Raw genomic sequence first — 21,337 nt, 5'->3', positions numbered from 1 at the left:
TCCTCCTTGCAGATGTTGAGGGCATACAATGAGCCCTCCTCAGAGGGCGGCTTCATAGCTTTACTTTCTGATTTTGTACCTACCACCACAGTGAGGTCCATGCTGATGCCCACCTGGTACTTCTTCTATTTTTGCCATGTTACCTGTAAACATAGGACCTGGGAAAGATTAAAGTCCATAATGTGCTGGTCTTCTCTTTATTTCCTTTGTACTCTCTTGAGACTTGGTGGTTTAACATTCAACAGCTCGGGTGACCCACAACTGTAATAACAGCCTCTGGGGTTTTGTTGGTTTGGACAAGGGAAATTCTGTTTATTTCACAAGGGTGGAGAAGAAGGGAAGGAAAAAGTGACCACAGCCTCCGTGGGTGGGACCCGTTGGAGGCAGACTTCATGCAGGTGACACTGAAGAGACAGATGAAGCTTCTGTTCTGGAGGTGCTGGAAAGTTCAGAGCCATCATCAACTTTCTTCCCCAAAAGCTGTAAGATACAGTTTCGAAACTGCAAAGACAAAAAGTGTTAGTCAGCAAAGCAGGAAGGGTGAGGGCGCTGTGGTGAAAGGAAAGCCTGGCCATTCATTAGGTGTCACTTTGTTCATAACACTCACTCTTCTCCCATTCAGAATGCTATCAGTGGACTGTGGAGATGCTCAACTCATTGTGTGCACATGTGAATGGGGGATTTGAATTATCTGACCTATTAGTTGACACTGACGGTAGTTGATTTCTGCCCTTCTCCCCAAATTCTTACTACTGGAACCTTTGGGAAATAGGTCTTTGTTCATGTCACTAACATATATGGCATTATGAAGTCATACTGGATTAGGATGGGACCTAATCGAATGAGTGGTGTTCTTGTGAGAAGAGGAACATTTTGGTACTAGTACCCGTATACACAGGGAAAAGGCCGTGGAAGCAAGAATTGGAGCATCACCTCACATCTTGGAGTCAGAGGACACTGGAAGCCAAAGAAGAGGCACACGATGGATTCTCCTTCAGCACCTGCAGAAGGAAGCAACCCTGCCCACACCTGGGCAGACTTCTAGTCTCCAGAACTGTGAGAAACTCAATTCTTTTTTTTTTTTTCTCCGAGGTAGGGTCTCACTCTAGCTCAGGCTGACCTGGAATTCACTACGCAGACTCATGGTGGCCTTGAACTCACAGTGATCCTCCTACCTCTGCCTCCCGAGAGCTGAGATTAAAGGCATGCGCCACCACGCCTGGGTAGACTGGCCTTTTTGTTTATTTTTATTTATTTGAGAGCGGCAGACAGAGAAAGAGGCAGAGAGAGAGAGAGAGAGAATGGGCACACCAGGGCCTCTAGCCACTGCAAATGAACTCCAGATGTGTGCACCACCTTGTGCATCTGGCTTATGTAGGTCCTGGGGAATCAAGCCTCAAACCAGGGTCCTTAGGCTTCACAGGCAAGCACTTAACCGCTAAGCCATCTCTCAAGCCCTAGACTGGCTTATTTTAATGAGAGAGAGAGAGAGAGAATTGGCATGCCAGGACCTCCAGCCACTGTAATTGAACTCTAGACACGTATGCCACCTTGTGAGCATGTTCAGCCTTGCACGTGCATCACCTTGTGCATCTGGTTTAAGTGGGATCTGGGGAGTCGAACTTGGGTCTTTGGGCTTCAAAGGCAAGCTCCTTAACTGCTGAGCCATTTCTACACCCCAAAACTCAATTCTTGTATGTATGTTGGGGGTGGGGGTACTCGGGAGTGTGCATGCTCTGCAAGCACTCTACCACTGAGATACAAGCACAACTCTCAGTTCCTGTTGATTTTAAGTTACCAAGTCTGTGTGATTTGTTCTGGCAGCCCCAGGATACTTAGATAGCATCAATGATGATATTATCTGAGGGCCCCAATCATTTTGTGTCCTGTCTTCAAAATATCTGGCAAAAGGCTCAGAAGCATTTCAGTGAATAGAAACACAATTACCATCTTGTTTCTTTCTAGTCAGCAATCTGGGGGTGGAGTAATGTCTAAGTCAACAACAGTCTACTCAAGAAAGTCTTCTGGGGGTTTAAGAGATGACTTAATGGTTAAGGCACTAGACTGCAAAGCCAACAGACCCAGGTTCAATCCCCCCAGGACCCATGTAAAGCCAGTTGCATAAAGTGGCACATGCATCTAGAGTTCATTTGCAGTGGCAGGAGGCCCTGATTCACCCATTCCCTCTCTATCTGCCTCCCCCCTCTCTCAAATAAATAAATAAAATATGAAAAAGTTTGGATGTGCCTGGGAAACAACATAAGAGGTTGTTCTCTGGCCTCCATATGCATGTACTCCTGCACACAGTGACCAGAAGGGATGACTGCTTAATGAGTGATACTGATCTCCAAAAGTTAGAGGTTCGATAGAAAAATGAAAATTAAGAGTAGAGTTGAGGGCTGTATGTGGCTCAATAGACAAAAAACTTGATTCACAAGCATTAAGGACTTGAGTTTAGGTCCTCAGAACCCACACAAAGACAGACGAAGGAGTGCACGTCTATTTTCCCAGCACTCTTAACAAGATGGGAAGCAGAGACAGGAGAATCTACAGAAATTTGCAGAGAAGCAAGTATGGTACACAGCGGTGAACAAGAGATTTTTGCCTCGAACAAGGTGGAAGACACGGATCAACACCTGAAGTTGTCCTCTGACCACCACACATGTGTGTTATAGCACATGCATGCTGTTGCTCACAAGCATACACACACCAATTAAAAAGAACAGTCTGAAGCCTGGCGTGGTACTGCACACCTTTAATCCAGCACTCAGAGGCAATGGTAGGTGTGTCTCCATGAGTTCGAGGCCACCTGAGACTACATAGTGAATTCCAGGAGAGCCTGAGTTAGAGTGAAACCCTATCTCGAAAAACCAAAAAAAAAAAAAAAAAGAGTCTGAGCTGGGTGTGGTGGTGCACGTCTTTAATCCCAGCACTTGGGAGGCAGAGGTAGGAGGATTGCCGTGAGTTCGAGGCCACCCTGAGACTACATAGTGAATTCCAGGTCAGCCTGGGCTAGAGCGTGCCCCTATCTCCAAAAAGAAAAAAAAAAAAAAAAAGACGACGATGGTTCTGTAACAGCTGTGGTCAATGTGATGTGATCACTGAAGGCTAGCGTGTCCAGGGAAGCTCAGGAGCTTCATGACCATAGTGGTGGAGCTGTCAGAGGGGGAAAGCTAACAGCGCACACACCCCTTGGGAAGGACCTCCCTTGGGTAGAGGAGGGGCATTCCAGAGCTAACGGCCAGTTGGAGGTCTGCCGAGGGCTGGGTCCTGTGTTTTCCTAGAGGGACATTATCCGCCTCCCCCGTCCCCTGCCAGATGTCCCTCATTGGTGACGTGAGTCCAGGTGAGAACCATCCTGGAGTTCTGCTGGATTTCCAGCTTGATATGTCTGTGCTGTGGCTTACCTGCCGGTTCATAAAGACGTAGATGATCGGGTTGTAGATGGTGGCACTTTTGGCAAAGTAGGACGGCAGGGCAGCCACCAGAGGGTGGAAGGCATAGCCGGGGTGAGCGGTGGCAAAGCATGCAAAGAAGGCGTAAGGCCCCCAACAAAGGCAGTACGCCAGAACCATCACAGCCACCATGCGCGTCACTTCCTTCTCGGCCTTCTGGGTGGACTCAGATTCTTTCTGCTGCTTTGCCACCTGGAGGAGAAAAGGACGGAGTGGGTGAGTCACCCAGGGCTCTGGATCTGCCAGGGCTCTGTTATTGTTCGGGGGTGTGTGATGGTTTGATTCAGGTGTTCCCCATAAACTCAGGTGTTCTGAATGCCAGGTTCCCAGCTGATGGAGATTTGGGAATTAAAGCCTCCTGGAGGGAGTGTATTGTTGGGGGCAGGCTTATGGGTGTTATAGCCAGTGTCCCCTTGCCACTGTTTGGCACACTCTTTTGTTCCTATTGTCTACCTTATGTTGGCCAGGGGGTGATGTCCACCCGCTGATCATGCCATCATTTTCCCCTGCCATCGTGGAGCCTCCCCTCACGCCTGTAAGCCAAATAAACCCTTTCCCCCTCCCCCGAAAAGCTGGTTGGGTGATTTCCACCAGCAATGAGAACCTGACTGCAACAGGGGGCAGCAAGAGAAGAGTGGCCTAGGGAGTCTGGGGAGTAGGAGATTATCCACCCACTACCCCAACCCTGCTCCCATCCCTGAATCACACCATGACCTGCTTTTGGGGAGCCAGTGTGTCCTTGAGGCTGGCCTTGGGGGGATTCTTAAAGACCTTGAGGTAAGAAGTAGCTGGGCCAGCCAAGAACAACCCTCAAGGCCAGGTCTTTGAGACCTTTGCCTTTAGCCTTACAGGAGCTTGGGAAAGAAGAGTAAGGAGGCTGACTTTTAGCCTCCATCTTATTCCCATCACAGCATCTCCGCCTGGGCTCAGGTTTGAGCATGGAAACCTAAACAGAGTACCTGAGACCTGCCCTGGGTCAGAAAGGGGAGCTAGAGCTGAGCCTGCAAGAACGCAAGTGTGTGTTCCCTCCAAAGACCTGTCTGCTTCACACCACTGGGCCTTAGGATTTTCTTCTAAGGGTAGGGTCTGTTTTTATGTGGATTTAAAAAAAAAACGAGTTTAGCCGATTCAGTGAACTTGTTTGGGAGTACGGCGGCATGGAGGTGGGAGTTTACGAAGTGCTTCTCTGTCCCTGTCTAGACGCACTGCTAGCCTGGGATGGGGGCAGGAGGGTGAGAGGCTCACAGCTCGGATGGCCAGCCACACTTGAAGGTAGCAGAGCATGATGATGCTGAGTGGAATGATGCAGCAGGTGACCATGAGGACCATCATATAGGACTGGACTCCAGGGTAGGAGGTACCGCTGAACACGTCGGGGCCACACGATGTCTTCAAGCCATAAGGCCAGTACCTAAAGAGAACGGGCAGCAGCCTGTCGTGACACATCCCCAATTTGGGCCAGAGGCTTTCTAAATTAAGATGAAATTAAACAATTAGACGAGAAAACAAGTCAGTGGGGTTTCAGCCATTTACAATGGTGTGCCAGCACCTCCTCTACTTCCAGAACATTTCCATCACCTTAAAAGAAAACTTGGGTAGGATTTTAGTAAGTCCTTATCCATTTACAAGTCACATGACCCTCTTCTTCATTGCAGTAAAATAGGCATAACATAAAAGTTTACCATTATATATGATGGAGAATGGAGTTTCAAAGGGGAAAGTAGGGGGAGGAAGGGCATTACCATGGGATATTGTTTACAATCATGGACGTTGTCAATAAAAATAATAATAAATTTAAAAAAGAAGGCTCAGGAAATGGCTTAGTGGTTAAGGCATTTGCCTGCAAAGCCTAAGGACTCCAGTTCAATTCCCCAGGACCCACATAAGCCAGATGTACAAGATGGTACATGCACCTGGAGTTCATATGCAGTGGCTGGAGGCCCTGGTGCACCCATTCTCTCTCTCTCTCTCTCTCTCTCTCTCTCTCTCTCTCTCTCTCTCCCCCCCTCCCCTTTTCCCCCCTCTCAAATAAGTAAATAAATAAATTTAAAAAGAAAAGAAAAAAAAGTTTGCCATTATGACGTTTAGCACTTTCCCACTGCCTGCTTCCCGAATATTTAAATCACTCCACCATGGCCTTTTTTCTCATAGGGAAAGCGAGGATTCCTCTGACTCTGACACCTATGAATACTTGATTCTCATGTCTTTTTGAAGCCATCTTTAGCCATAGCTGTGATAAAGGGAAGCGCTTGCTGGCAGCCATGAGGATGAAATGAGATAATCCATTCAGTCTGCACCAGGGCCAGCACTGGGCTATGCTCAACTTCGGGCATATAGGGAACGGGGGTGGGGGGAGGGAAGAGGAAGACGAGCTTTCACAAGGCTCAATTTCTCAATTTCCCAGAATGACTGAAGCTTCCCGAAGAAAGAGCATTTTGTGTTCAAACTCCACTATAACTTATTCTTGAGATTATCATATAAGACACTGAAATCTGTTGTGTCCTGTCCCTGCCTATCAAATATGTGAGCCATTTACTCATAAACTTGAGTCTTTCCCCCAAAGAATTGGCCTAGCCATGATACAGATGACCTCGATGACCAGGTGTACCTACCCACATCCCCAGAAACCTCTGGAGATGGTAGGGTAGAATCACAAGATAGGGTAGAATCACAAGAGAAAGGCCTGGCATAGAGCTGGCAAAAGAGCTTAGGAACCCAAATGTGCCTTGTATTCACTTACACCTGAACCTGTAGCCTGCTCACCTCAGGTTTTCTGAGTGCTTCTGTGAGTTGCTTGTGCTCAGAAGCAGCATTTCCAGAGACTGAGGAGCTGCAGGGACCCTTTCAAGCACCCATATTTATGGTGCACTTGAGTCTGGGAAAGTCTCCATCCCAGTGCCGTTTTAAGGAGCCTCACGGGCCCAGAGACAAGATGTGATTTGCCCCAAGGCCACAAAATCTAGCCTGCCTTCTTGGAGGAACTGCTTTGCTAGCACCCTCACATCTTTACCTGCTCCAACCAAAGATAGGTGGGGCTGTCCACACCGCGGCCCAAATCCAGGAGAAGGCGATGCCTGCGATGGCCAGCTTAGCATCAAATCTCATATTGCCAAAGGGCTTGCAAACCACCAGCCACCTCTCCCAGGAAATGATTGCCAGGGACCAGAGGCCTGTGATCCCTGTAGGGAAAAGAGAGAGAGGAGGGCTTCAAGCTGAAGCAAAGGAGAAACTCCCTCCAATATCACCACTTCCTCATACTAAGATTTCAGGATGAAGTTTTCCTCTAAGGGGCTGGGCGTGGCACAGCAGGTAAAGTGCTTCCAGTGCAAATATGAAGGCTTAGTGTGGATCCCTAGAGCTCACATTAAAATGCCAGACTTTGGACTGGAGAGATGGCTTAGCGGTAAAGGCATTTGCCTGCAAAGCCAAAGGACCTCGGTTTGATTCCCTAGGACCCATGTAAGCCAGATGCACAAGGTGGCACGTGCATCTAGAGTTCATGTGCAGTGGCTGGGGGCCCTGGCACACCCATTCTTATTCTGTGTGTGTGTCTGCCTGCCTCTCTCAAATAAATAGATGAAAACTAAATAAAATATTAAAAATATTTTTTTAAAATGCCAGACTTGGTGCCACAGTTGCCTATAATACCAGCACTTGAATCCATGAGCTCTAGGTTCAACAAATCAATAAGTTGGAGAGCAATGAAATAAGACATCCAATGTTACCCTCTGACTACACACGCACACATGCATGCATGCACCTATACGCATACACCATCCACACATATACACGTGTCAAAAGAAAGTTTTTCCTCCCACAGGCACGCCAAATTCTCCAAAACGTGTTTTGTTTCCAGCTCTGGAGTGCTGTCAGCTTTGGAGTGAGAGCAGGGTTGTTGTTTTCCAGTCCATTTCTCTGACATGCGCATCTCACTTTCCTTCTGCTGCTGCTTTGTTTGTTTATTCGGTTGTTTTCTTTTTTTCAAGGTAAGGTCTCGCTCTAGCCCAGGCTGACCTGGAATTCACTCTGGAGTCTCTGAAGATTCTTGAGTCTCTGCTCCTCTGTGGGACTGGGGTGACAGGCACACATAGCCATGCCCAGCTGTTTTACAAGGGATCTGGAGATTTGAATTGGGGCAGTCTCCAGCCCCCTCGGGCCCTTAGGCATGCACAGGAAGTAGACTTAACTACTGAGTCATCTCTCCAGCCCAGATCTTGTGTGTGTGTGTGTGTGTGTGTGTGTGTGTGTGTGTGTGTGTGTGTGTGTTTTATATATATATTTTAGTGCAGGACTGGAGAGATGGCTTAGCGGTTAAGCACTTGCCTATGAAAACTAAGGACCCCAGTTCGAGGCTCAGTTCTCCAGGACCCATGTTAGCCAGATGCACAAGGGGGCACACGCATCTGGATTTCGTTTGCAGAGGCTGGAGGCCCTGGCATGCCCATTCTCTCTCTGCCTCTTCGCCTCTGTCAAATAAATAAATAAAAGTAAACAAAAAATATTTTAATGCAGACCAATGTGGCTAATGCTTTTAGTGCATAGTTTACATAGTAATATTTTAATAAAAGACTATGTCACTAAAAGGTTTAAAACTGTGATTATTGTTTTTCAATATAATTGCTGCCTTGGTAATCCTATGGATCCCATCCTTTTATAATACATTCCAGAAGGCAAAGGGCATCCATGACACTAAAGCCATTTTGGCTGCTATCTAAGCAACCCAAATAATGCTGTGAAAAGGGGCAAGGATGAGCAGGAAAATCTGGCAGAAGCAGAGCCAGACATGAAGACGATGCTTGAGAAGGGCCATGTAACTGCTGAGGTACACGTGTGCCACTGAGAGCACCTGGGATTTGGGAAACCGACTTTCTCTGCTGGATCTTCCCCATTCACTCCACTTCAATACTTCTGATTTGCTTTGTTTTGTTTGTGGAGACAGGGTCTCATGTAACCCAGGCTGCCTTCAAGCCCATTATGTATCTGAAGATGACCTTGAACTTCTAATCCTCCTGCCTCCACCTCCTGAGGGCTGGGATGACAGATGTACACCATCACACCCAATGTGTGAGCTGCTGGGAATCAAACCCAGACCTCTTTTTGGTTTTTCGAGGTAGGGTTTCACTTTAGCCCAGGCTGACCTGGAATTCACTCTGCAGCCTCAGGGTGGCCTCGAACTCTTGGTGATCCTCCTACCTCTGCCTCCCGAGTGCTGGGATTAAAGGCGTGCACCACCACATCCAGCTTCAAACCCAGACCTTTATACATGCTAGGAAATCAGCCTGCCAACTGAGCCACAGCCCTGGCCCCTGTATGTTTAGGATGTTGCCTCGTACCTCCTCTGGTCTGAGCCTCATCTGCCCAATGAGAGAAGGAGGAAAGAATGATGAGCCAAGAGCAAGAGTAGCTTCTGCTGGATGTTTGCCAGATGCCCAGCTAGCCAGGTGCAATTGCAACAAGGCCTCCTGCTGGGCCTCCTGTCTCTAGGCTCCTCTTTTCAAAGTCCCTACTTCTAAGCATAGCATTCAAACCCTCCCAGTCCTGGGTCTTCCCACCTCCTATCTGCTCAGCAGAACCACATTGCTCTCCAGTACTCTGCCTCCAAGACTGGCAACTTCTCCGGGCCTCCCCTTCCACCTTCTCCAAGAGGACCCATAGGGACACTGTGTTCTCATTATGTGGCTACGGGGCCTTTGCTAGCAGTCTCAAACTCTGGAACTTCTCAGCTACTCTATTGCCCTAAGTATTAGTGGTGGAAGTGAAAAAAGGAATCTACGATCCACTCTCAATATCTTGAAAGCTCTAATGGAAACTGTTCCCCTGGGAACAGCTCATCTAGAGCTGTTAACCATCAAGTGATCATTTCTGGCCTGATACACAAGATGACAGTGCATGTATCCCTGACTTGGGTATGAATTCTGTCCAGGGTGCCCAGAGCCATCTGCCTTCCCCCATGCTCTGGAATCACCTGGCTTAAGATCTGCCTCTTCCTGTGTGAGCCTCATAGTTAAACTGGCTGTCTCCAAGCAAAGCCTGGCTCAAGGAAGGACTCAGGGTATGTCAGACGTAAGCGAACTGTGTTTAAAGTGGATGCACACATGGAACCGTTCGAATCCTGCCCTCCTACACCTGTTGTGAGTTTAGTCTAGCTTTTCCAGAGGATGTCTCTCCACACAGGCATCTCACACCTGCACATGCAGGTGCGCCTCAGAGTGCCTTGTGGCTTACATGCACCCCGCTGGGTCTCCTACAGCTTACCACACAGGGAGACCGTGAAGCCTTCCACAACACACAGGGGGTGACCCAGCACAAAGTAGCCATAGATCTGGTTCACAACACTGATAGTGCTGGCAATGATGGTCTCCGCTAGGTCAGCAACTGCCAAGTTCACCAGGATCCAGTTCAGAGGATGGCGCAGCTTCTTGAACCTCATGGTAGCTGCCAGCACAAGCCCGTTAGTGAAGACAGATGCAATAACCACGATAATCATCCAGGTGCTGGTGAGATGGTAGACCCATCTAGGAGCGATGTGGTAATTGGGGCCTTCGAAGGGTCCTGGAGGCAAGAAGTACAGAGCGGAGTGAGAGAAGCTAGCTGTGACAGCACCCTGATCCCACTTGCCTCTGCTCTTTGGTAGTCTCTCTTATGAGAACATTATAATGAGCCCTAATCCAATAGGACTAGTGTCCTTATAAAAAGCAGATATTTGGGTGCTGGAGAGATGGCTTAGTGGTTAAGCGCTTGCCTGTGAAGCCTAAGGACCCTGGTTCAAGGCTCAATTCCCCAGGACCCACATAAGGCAGATGCACAAGGGGACGCACGCTTCTGGAGTTCATTTGCAGTGGCTGGAGGCCCTGACGCTCCCATTTTCTCTCTCTCTCTCTCTCTCTCTCTCTCTCTCTCTCTCTCTCTCTCTCTCTGTCATTCTCAAATAAATAAAAATAAAATATGTTTTTAAAACGGGGATATTTGCACACACCTATGGAAAGCCATAGGAAGATGATGGCAGACATTGAAGTGACATTCCCACAAGGCAGATGATCAGCAACTGCCAGTATCTAAGGGAGAGACATAGAAGGAATTCCCTTTCAGGCTTTCAGTTGGACTGCACCCTGCTGACACCTTACCAGAGTCCTGGACTCCAGAACTGTGAGGTAACACAGATCTATTGTTTATACCACTCTGCTGGTGGTACTTTGTTAGGGTGTCCTTAGCAAACATCCAGAATAAAAAGGAGCAACTTATCTTCATTATAATATACAGGCTCTGTAGTTTTTTATTTGGAAGAGTCATTTTTGGCAGACTACTTGGATTACTAACCCCAGCCTCTGCTGCCATATAGTAAGACCTCATGGCACCCAGAAAAGCACACATAGAGACCCTCTGTACTTACAAGGGTTCTTTAGCTGTGAATTAAAAAATCCCAACCCAAAGTAGTTCAAGAAAAGCAGAGCTATGGCTAGGAGAAACAGATAACTCTCACCCGCAGCATAGCTGGACCCCATGACCCTTCGGCCTCACTCTGTGGTTGGGGCCTGTTTGTCCTGAACACACGAAAGCTCTCACAGCATTCCCAGGAACCATCAGTATGAGTAGTGGGACATACCATGGACAACTTAAGACCTGTGTGGCCTCAGTTTATTACAGAAGGGAGCAGAGTGGAGTAGGGGCTGTGGCTAGACCTGAGAACACAGAACCCTCAAATTGCCAATGGAGGGGTCAGGAGCCTCTGCCACCACAGCAGGTGTCCCAGCATGTCCTTCTCCTCCTGAAAGCACTAGAAATGATTTCACCAAGAAATAAGAAAGAGAAGGGTATCAACAGTCATCTACCGGGCAGAGTGATAGGAAGTCATACAGGAAGGTGTCAATTGGGTGGGGTGGGATGGGGCAGGGAAGCTGGACCTTTTCAAGCAAGCAAGCATGTTTAACAGCTGAGCCATCTTTCCAGCCTGGTCCTTGGGCTCCAAATTTTCCTTCAGAACCTTATAACCAGTGTGTTGTATAATTAGAAAAGAAAATGTACATATGTAGGCATGTATGTATTTTGAATTCATGGCTATATAGCCCTGGCTGGCCTGGAACTCTCTATGTAGACCAGGTTGGCCTGAAACTTGCAGTGATCTTCCTGCGTCCACCACCCAAGTGATAGAATCATAGGCATACATCATCATGCCAAACTTCAACACTCAACCCTTTTTTTGTTTGAGAGAGAGAGAGAATGGGTACACCAGGGCCTTCAGCTGCTGTGAACAACTCCAGGTGCATATGCCCCCTTGTGCCTATGTGCGACATTGCATTCTTGTGTCACTGTGCTGCATCTGGCTTACGTGGAACCTGGAAATTTGAACATGAGTTCTTAAGCTTCACAGCACCTTAACCGCTAAGCCAGCTCCCCAGCCCTTTTTTTTTTTTTTCTTAAAACACTTTTTTTGTGGGAATTTTTTTTTGGAGGTAGGGTCTCACTCTGGCTCAGGCTGACCTGAAATTCACTGTGTAGGCTCAGGGTGGCCTCAAACTCACAGCAATCCTCCTACGTCTGCCTCCTGAGTGCTGTGTTAAAGGCTTGCACCACCATGTCTGGCTCAAGATTTTTTTTTTTTTTTTTTTTGGTTTTTCAAGGTAGGGTTTCACTCTAGCCCAGGCTGACCTGGAATTACTAAATAGTCTCAGAGTGGCCTCAAACTCACAGGGATCCTCCTACCTCTGCCTCCCGAATTCTGGGATTAAAAGTGTGCACCACCATGCCCAGCCAACACATTTTTTAAAGGAAAGATTTGTTTAGACTCATGATTTCACAGTGTTTCAGTCTATTATGGCAGAGTTCATGGCAATGAGTATGCGGCACAGGCTTCTCACATCATAGCAGATCAGGAAGCAGAGAATGGTAGGAACCAGGAGCTGGACTATATAACCTTCAAAAGTTGGCTCCCAGTGACCTACTTCCACATTCAGTGGCAGTCTCAAAACTGTTGAAAAATCCAAAGTCCAGTATCTTCTGAGACTCAGAGCAAACATTTTGACTCTGAGTTTCCTCTGATCTCCCAACCAACAGACCAATTTGACAGAGGAATTGAGATTCTTCTGCCAACACACCACATATGCCAACACATCAATATGATACAAGAATTTTGGGATGTCCCTGGATTCTTGTCTTATGAATTCAAAGAATTGACATCCACAGACCAGAGGATAAAGTTTACAGGTTTTATTAGATCATATCTATAATCTTAAGAGAAGGAAGAATGACAGAGCTTATGCCCAAGAGGCATGAGTGAGATCCCCAGAAATGAGGAAGCCCAGAACTTAAGAGGAGAAAGGAATACACAGCTGTTGCCCAAGAAGGCAAGAGGGGGCCTGAGAAGCCTAAAATTTAAGAAAAGGAAAGAGGAAACAGTGCAGAGAGTTCCTGCCCTTGAGAAGGCAGGAGTGGGTAGGCGTCCCAAACTTTAAGTTTTAAATTTAGGGCTGGAGAGATGGCTCAACAGTTAAGGCACTTGTCTACCAAAGCCTAAGGACCTGAGTTCAATTCCCCAGTGCCCATGTAAAAGCCAGATTCAAAGATGATGCATCTGCAGTTTGTTTGCAGTGGTTGGAGGCCCTGATGTGCGCATTTTCTCTCTCTCTTTCTCCCTCTCTCAACTAAATAAATCAAATATTTTTTTAAATTTAAATTTAAAAAGCAATCCTTCATTTGTGGATATGGTAGCTCAGCACTGCAATCCCAGAACTAGGAAGCTGGTTAAGGTGCTTGCCAACAAAACCAAAAGACTCAAGTTCAATTCCCCAGTACCAACGTAAGCTAGCTGCACAAGGTGATGCATGTGTCTGGAATTCGTTTGCAGTGGATGGAGGCTCTGATGCTCCCATTCTCTCTCTCTCTCTCTTTCTCTATTTCTCCCAAATAAATAAATAAAAATAAAATATAAAAAGAAGGAAGAGGAGGAGAAGCAATCTGTGATTATCAAAGCCCAAACCAAATGGACCTAATACACATCCAATCAGTAGATAATATCACAGACAATTCTTTTTACATTCACTCCCCATTACCTCCCCTTGTCCCCCTCCCATTCCTGCTATAGACTATTCTGAGGGACTGAAAATACACGGGCAACTATACAACCTTGTGGCATACATCCCAAAAACTGTACAAATGTTAGTTTTTGGTTATGGTTTTTTGGGGAAGGGGTATATGTGCATGTAGTATGTACACATGTGTGTTCAGATGCATGTGCCCCGCGCACACACATGGGGAGGCCATAGGCAGACATCAAGTGTCCTCTATCACTCTTCTGCCTTATTTCCTTGAAATAGGGTTTCTCTGCAACTGGAGCTTCCTGTTTTTCAGTTAGGCTAGTTGACCAGGGAACCCCAGTAACCCCCCCTAGTCTTTTGCCCCTCATTTAGTGTTGGGGTTATGAACATGTGCAGCTGAGTCATCTCCCCTCCCCTGTTTTTGAGACAAGTCTTAATTAGCTCAGGCTGGCTTGACCTCAAACTCACTGCATAGCTGAGGATGAGCTTGTATGCTTGAATTCCTGATCCTCCCACCTCTACTTTGCAAGTGCTGGGATTATAGAAGTGTGCCACCATAAATCCTGTTATTGATGGTACTGTCTGGATTGCTATTCTGATAAAGCAAATGAGTAATTGCACAATATTTAGTAACTAATTCCTGGAGAACAGAATTCTGTTGTTTTTATTTATTTTTTTTGTTGTTCTTGTTTTTTTTGGTTTTTCAAGGTAGGGTCTTACTCTACCTCAGGCTGACCTGGAATTCACTCTGTAGTCTCAGGGTGGCCTCGAACTCTTGGTGATTCTCCTACCTCTGCCTCCTGAGTGCTGGGATTAAAAGTGTACACCACCATGCCCAGCTCAGAATTCTGTTTTTTTATTACTTTTTGTTTATTTTTATTTATTTATTTGAGAGTGACAGAGAAAGAAGCAGATATAGAAAGAATGGGCATGCCATGGCCTCCAGCCACTGCAAACGAACTCCAGACGCATGTGCCCCCTTGAGCATCTGGCCAACGTGGGTCCTGGGGAATCGAGCCTTGAACCAGGGTCCTTAGGCTTCACAGGCAAGCGCTTAACCACTAAGCCATCTCTCCAGCCCTCGGAATTCTGTTTTTAATTATTAAATTATTATATTTATTGAAGGAAGTACAGAGCCAAGGAAGGACACCCACGTGCCTAGAGTGCCCATGTGGAGGGCCTGGAAAAAAAACTGCAGAAAGAAAAGAGAGAAAAGAAAATTCAAGGAGCTCCTGCCATGTGAGGAGCTGGAGGGGATAAAGCACCCATGTGGAGAGTAAGGGCTAGGGGCCCTCCAGCCAGAGAGAACAGAATTCTTAATGGTAGAGAAAGGAGACACAAATGTAAAATCTATGGCCTTCCCTGGTGAGTTAAATCATTTGGAAAATGGAGAAATAAAAGGAAATAATCTAGTATATATCCTGCTTCTCATATGTGCTGTGCCCCTGGGGAGTCCAGTGGTAGAAATGGGGACATAGTTCTCTTTGTCCAGCCCAGGAATGAAGTCGGGGGAAGCAGTCCGCATGTCATTACTGCTTAAAGGGCCTGAACATTGCATTTCAGCAACTTTCAATGGTCGCATGACAGAGCTGGCCTCCTAATAAAGCTGTCTTGCCAAGACACAACACACCGGCCAAACTGGTCATGTCACTGAGGGAAACCTAAATAAACTAGCTTTCCTTGCTCTGAGTTGACTTAACGATTGCTATTTCCAGAGGACATGTCTGGACAAGACACTATTCATTTCCCTCCAGCTTTGATGCAAAGAACACATCTGAGGTCTGTGTTATGATAACATTTGTCTAGACTTCTTTTTAGGGATTTGAATGCCACTTTGACTGAAAACACTGACTCTTCACTTGGGGCTGCGGGTGTCAAAAAGGGTGACTGGGATGGGATAAGAAGACTGGGCATGTCTGTCGTCTTCTTTGCTGCCTTAACCTTTCAGTCAGATTCTACTCATTGAGACATGGGCGCCTTGTGGGTTACTGAGAAGAAAACTAAAATACGTGGTTAATGTGGGCTAGGCTTGCCCAGTCTCTTCTCCTCCCTCTGGGCTTCAATACCTACCAGCCATTATGCTGGGATTAAAGGTATGCACCACCACCACACCTGGTGGAAAACATGTATTTTTATTTGTTTATTTTTTGGAGGGGTGGGAGAGGGTTTCACTGTAGCTCAGGCTGACCTGGAATTCACTATGTAGTATCAGGGTGGCCTTGAACTCACGGTGATCCTCGACCTCTGCCTCCCCAGTGCTGGGATTAAAGACATGCGCTACCACGCCCGGTTTGAAAAACATCTTTTGAGACCATGGCCGGTGGAAAATTCCCAGACTTCAGCCTACTCCAGCAGATCCATGAAAGCTCATCTCTGTCCAGAAGGCAGCCTGGCCTCTCCCGCAGTGGTGAATCCCTACTGCTCCAGCTGAAACCGGGCAGCTTGGGCTGATGCTCCAGTAAAGCCGAGCAGGGATGAGCCTGCCCTTGGCCTTGATCTCCTTTCTATAATTTCTGCCAAAACAAAAGACTGTTCTGGTAACAGTCAGACCTTCAGATGAGCTACTGATCTACAAGAAAGTGTTAATAAATAAGGTCGGAGGAGCAAATTAAACCACACTGTGGGCATCAGTAAGGGCTGAACTGAGGGAAGGTCCAGAGATAAAGGGTTCTTTTCTTTTCTTTTTTTGGTTTTTCAAGGTAGGGTTTCACTCTAGCTCAGGCTGACCTGGAATTCACTATCTCAGGGTGGCCTCGAACTCACAGCGATCATCCTACCTCTGCCTCCCGAGTGCTGGGATTAAAGGCATGTGCCACCATACCTGGTAAAGGTTATTTTCTTTAAAAAAGGCAAGGTGGGTTGGAGATGGCTTGGCCATTAAAGCACTGTCTCCAAATCCTAAAGACCCAGGTTTGACTCCTCAGAACCCACGTAAGCCAGATGCACATGGTAGTGTATGTGTCTGGAGTTTGTTTGCAGTGGCTGGAGGCCCTGGCACACCCATTTTTTCTCTCTCTCTCACTCTCTAATAAATAAAAATAAAAAATGCAAGGCAATGGAAAGGAGAATCCTGCCAATTCATGGAAAATGTAAAAATAAAGCATTTGGGCTGGGGACATAGCTAAGTGGCAGAAGGTCCTGGGCTTTGTAAATGTGTACAACTTATATAACCCTTGATTCAAGCCAACTTTAAAATGTTTTTTTTTTAATTTTTTATTTATTTATTTGGGAGCGACAGACACAGAGAGAAAGACAGGTAGAGGGAGAGAGAGAGAATGGGCGCGCCAGGGCTTCCAGCCTCTGCAAATGAACTCCAGACGCGTGCGCCCCCTTGTGCATCTGGCTAACGTGGGACCTGGGGAACCGAGCCTCGAACCGGGGTCCTTAGGCTTCACAGGCAAGTGCTTAACCGCTAAGCCATCTCTCCAGCCCGATTCAAGCCAACTTTAAAAAAAAAGTATGACATTTTTTTCTAGGTATAGTGGTTGCATACTTGTAATCCCAGCACTGCATGCTGAGACAAGGGATCATAAATTCAAGGCCAGCCTAGGCTACAAAGTTTCAGGGTAGCCTTGCAAGCATAAGGAGGCTCCTCCTACCTCTGCCTCCCAAGTGCTGGGTTTAAAGGTGTGCGCCACCACGCCTGGCTAAAAACAGTATATTTTTAACATTGCCTAAAATGTTGGATGATATTCAAGTAAGATGTTAAACTTCTAGGTGTCGGGTTGGCATTATGGTTCTGTTCAGAACAGTTCTTTTCTCTTAGGTGTGTTCAACCTGTGGCCCATGGGTCATGTGCATCCTGAGATAGCTATAGCTATGAACTCACCTCAACACATTTGTAGATGACAACATCATGTCACAATGTTGGACACTCCTGTCTTGGAGGTATATACTGAAGACATCCAAAAGAAACAATGCGATATCTTGGATTTGCATGTAAGAATCAGGAAGAGATAGTGAAAGGGTCACAGATGAGATAAATCGTAGCCCAACCTGGCATGGTGGCGCACGCCTTTAATTCCAGCACTCAGGAGGCAGAGGTGGGAGAATTGCCCCAAGTTCGAGGCCAGCCTGAGACTCCAGAGTGAACTCCAGGTCAGCCTGGGCTAGAGCTACCTTGAAAAACAAGCAAACCAAAACATAGCCTGGGGAAGCTCAGTGCTAAGAGCCTGAGTTCATGGTACTCTTCCTTCTACTTTGGAAAATGCTTGAAGCTTTCACAAAGCAAGACCTGTGAGCCTGATCCCTGGGGCCTGCAGGAGGAACAACGCAGTAGTGGCATGCAGGAAATTCTGGAGCACAGCCATGTGCAGCTGAGCATGGAGGAGCCTAGCCATCAGATCTTGGTCCTGTCCATTCCATAGCAGGACATTGCCAACGCAGAGCACTGGGAAGGTTTCAGGGGGAGACCTTGGGCTGAGGGTCCAGGCCCAAGAGGGTGGTGCTAGTGCCCTCAGTTGTTTGAAGAGCAAAGCTCAGGCTGGAATGATGACTTTTCAGCCTGATCTATGCCTGTTGAAGACAAAAGCTGCCCTAGGCACCAATCAACTGTCCTGCCCAGGAGTGAGCAGCCAAAGGCCTCATGCTCTGGACATGGGGTGGGACAAGAGCCATTACTCTGGGGTTTTTGTCGTTGTTGTTGTTTATTTATTTTTATTTATTTATTTGAGAGTGACAGACAGACAGTGACAGACAGGGCCTCCAGCCACTGCAAATGAACTCCAGATGCGTGCACCCCCTTGTGCATCTGGCTAACGTGGGTCCTGGGAATCGGGCTCGAACCGGGGTCCTTAGGCTTCACAGACAAGCGCTTAACCGCTAAGCCCTGGTTTTTTGTTTGTTTGTTTGTTTTTGTTTTTTTGAGGTAGGGTTTTGCGTTAGTCCAGGCTGACCTGGAATTCACTATGTAGTCTCAGGGTGGCCTTGAACTCATGGCGATCCTCCTACCTCTGCCTCCTGAGTGCTGGGATTAAAGGTGTATGCCACCATGCCAGGTTTCCTTTAGTCTGTTTTAACCTTGTCTCTGGACCTCCACTGTTTCCCCCATTTCTCCTGGGGCCAGGCAGCTTCACTTGCCTTCAAGCCTTCACACCTCCCATGATGGGCCTGTATTCTGCTCTAGGCCACCACTTCGGCCTCCCTGTAGCTTCAGGATGTACAAAGAGAGACCTGGCTCCTTTTCTATGGAGGAAGACCTTTTGAACCCTTTCAAGGATGCAGATTCCTATAGGCTTAAGGAAGCCTATATAGTTTGACAATGTGCTTCCCATAGTACAATGCCATTGTTGCCCATTTATGGTATCAAAGCTAAGGAATATGGTAACATGGGTAGAAGAGAGACTCCCTGTAGAGGGGGTGGCTGGTGACCTCCAACATAGGTACCCTGGCCTGCTGACCCAGCTTCCTTGGCGCCTCTCACTCACCTCTGGTGCTGTTGCTGTTGGTATAGGTGAAGATGCTTGCCTGGGTGCTGTCCTCATAGCCGTCCTGTGTCTGCCCACTTGTGAGTCTTTGGGGATCCCACCGCAGGGCCATGGCTGTGGGAAGCCCTGTTCCTGGAACCCACTAGCCTTGGCCCCTGCCTGGGGGCCACTGTGCTTTATAACAGCCTGCTAGATCAGCGCAGGCCTCCTCACCTTAAAAGCTCCCCATCTTCACCATCTGATCTCTTAATTGGGCCCAGGACTTAGACCTCCCCCTCCTACCCTCACTTCTCTCCTAAGGCCAAGCCACAAGGGTGGCTCAGAGCCATGTGTTGGGAATGAAACTACTCCGACTTCCCCCACCCCGGGGGCTGGTAGAGGAGCTCAGGGGAGCCACTCTGACCCTTGTTCATGATTACGTGGCTTCCATTCCCTGCTACTGTTTTAGGCCAGGCAGACCCAAGAGTGGGGCTTACAGATTGGGGTGTGGGCAGAAAAGCAGCCCAAAGCCCTAGACTCTCTCATTCACCCTTCTGCAGTCCTGGGAGCCCTTTAGGGGCTGAGGTCTGGCACTGGGATACCTTATAGGACGGTGTGTCAGTGGGCCCAGTGAGGACTGTGTGAGCCAATGGGCACTGCTCCCCTGGGTGGGGGCAGAACAGTGTCACTGTGTGTCCTTGTTTTCAGCTTCTGCAATTTCTTTCCTTTCTTCCCTAGGAGCCACAGTTCTTTTAGTCACTAGGGCTCCATGCAGGCAAGCCCAGAAGCCTGGCACAGCACCTGAAGTCATTCACGGGATGTTTCCATCCTGCCTGTGCAAATTCACAACCTTTGCTTTGGCTGTTCATGACCACTGCCTCCTTCTTGATGTTTTGAACAGGCCACCTCACTATCCCTTTTTTCCCACAACAGTGCGACTGCTGATGGCTCCACACTTGGCACAGGCACCAATCACCTGTACATTGTCGATTCCAAAGCCTTACCTTGGTTTCCAAGGACCCCCGCTCTCTTTTCATGGCCCTCCTAGAGAGCACATCCTCTCTGACGGCTTCTGCCAGTTCCTCTCCATTCAGTCCAGAAATGCAGCTGCCATCGGGTACCTCATTGGGGTTGGTATCTTAAGCTCAGTAAAGTCACATGGGCTGGTGGCTTTCATGTCACCATTGTCAGTGCCATGATTCTTCAGGGCTCCTGGCTCATGCTTAACAAGCCTCCTCTCTGGACCCTCTGCTTGGGTGCCCATCACAGCAATGGCTCCTGGAATCAACTGACAAACCCTATGTGCCAGTTGCTGGTCCACGGATCTGTGTAGAAGAGTCCTGACTACAGTCTTGCCAAGGCCCATCAGCAGCCTGGAAAGCAGATGTCTAACACAAAGCCTTGTACACAAGTGTCTCTGGTAGCCCTCTCTACATGACGCCAATCGATAGAAATGACCTGAAAGTCACCAACAGATGAATGAATAAACAAATTGTGATCGATCCATGCTAAGCAACATAATTCAGTCACAGCAAAGAATGGAATATTTAAAAAATATTTTATTTTTATTTATTTATTTATTTGAGAGAGGGAAGAAGCAGAGAGAGAGAGAGAGAGAGAGAATGAGAGAGAGAATGGGCGCACCAGGGCTTCCAGCCACTGCAAATGAACTCCAGATGCATGGCCACCTTGTGCATCTGGCTTATGAGGGTCCTGGGGAATCAAACTGAGGTCCTTTGGGTTTGCAGGCAAGCGCCTTAACCACTAAGCCATCTCTCCAACCCATCTGTTGTTGTTGTTTTTTATTGTTGTTGTTTGTTTGTGCCTGCTACAAAGTGAAGGAATCTTGGAATACTACCAAATGAAAAAAAAATCCAGACACAAAATGCTACATAGTGTATGATTCTATTACATGAAATATTCAGAACAGGCAAATCCATTGAGGCAGAAAGCATGTTAGTTATTACCAAAATGTGGGGGGAGGTGGGGAGTGATTCTTTTTTTTTTCCCCCATGTAGGGTCTTGCTCTAACCCAGGCTGACCTGGAATTCACTCAGTAGTCTCAGGGTGGCCTCAAACTCATGGTGATCCTCCTACCTCTGCCTCCCAAGTACTGGGATTAAAGGCGTGTGCACCACCACGCCCGGCTTATGGATACAGCGAATACTTTGTAGGAGATGCATGCATTCTTGAGCTAGACCGTAATGTGTAAAACACTTTGGCAGCTCCTGAAAATTTTTACATTTGGAAGTACCATGTGACCCAAAGGACTTGCAAGTAAACTCTCAAAAAGAAACGTGTCCAGTCATGTTCATGGTAGCATTAGCCACTACAGCAAAGAGGTGGTTGCCAAGAGTGCATCAACAGACAACTGAATAAACAAAGCCTGGCACATCCATCCACACAGAGGAGCATTACTCAGCTGGAGAAATGGAAGGAAATTCGG

The 21,337-nt window shown here is 47.4% G+C and overlaps 1 protein-coding gene across 1 annotated transcript; it reads right to left on the bottom strand.

Moving 5' to 3' along the window:
- Positions 1-390: 390 nt before the first annotated feature.
- On the bottom strand, positions 391-19,024 carry LOC101613224 (medium-wave-sensitive opsin 1). The gene is made up of 6 exons (XM_004672101.3): positions 18,913-19,024; positions 9,711-10,007; positions 6,466-6,634; positions 4,701-4,866; positions 3,408-3,647; positions 391-501 (listed from the first exon to the last, which is right to left on the bottom strand). The coding sequence occupies exons 1-6, from the start codon at positions 19,022-19,024 to the stop codon at positions 391-393; spliced, it is 1,095 nt and encodes a 364-aa protein (XP_004672158.1).
- Positions 19,025-21,337: the final 2,313 nt, after the last annotated feature.

This window comes from Jaculus jaculus, chromosome X (assembly GCF_020740685.1).
Source record: "Jaculus jaculus isolate mJacJac1 chromosome X, mJacJac1.mat.Y.cur, whole genome shotgun sequence".
Lineage (NCBI taxonomy): Eukaryota > Metazoa > Chordata > Mammalia > Rodentia > Dipodidae > Jaculus > Jaculus jaculus.
The sequence above is the reverse complement of the archived record's forward strand: the minus strand, read 5'-3'. Positions and strand labels throughout refer to the sequence as shown.

Excerpts from the sequence above, each read along its gene's own strand:
- LOC101613224 (XM_004672101.3), bottom strand. The coding sequence starts at position 19,024 with ATGGCCCTGCGGTGGGATCCCCAAAGACTCACAAGTGGGCAGACACAG. Across the intron at positions 4,867-6,465 it reads CCTATCTTTGGTTGGAGCAG|GTACTGGCCTTATGGCTTGA; the intron begins GTAAAGATGTGA and ends CGTTCTCTTTAG. Across the intron at positions 3,648-4,700 it reads TGTGGCTGGCCATCCGAGCT|GTGGCAAAGCAGCAGAAAGA; the intron begins GTGAGCCTCTCA and ends TTTCTCCTCCAG.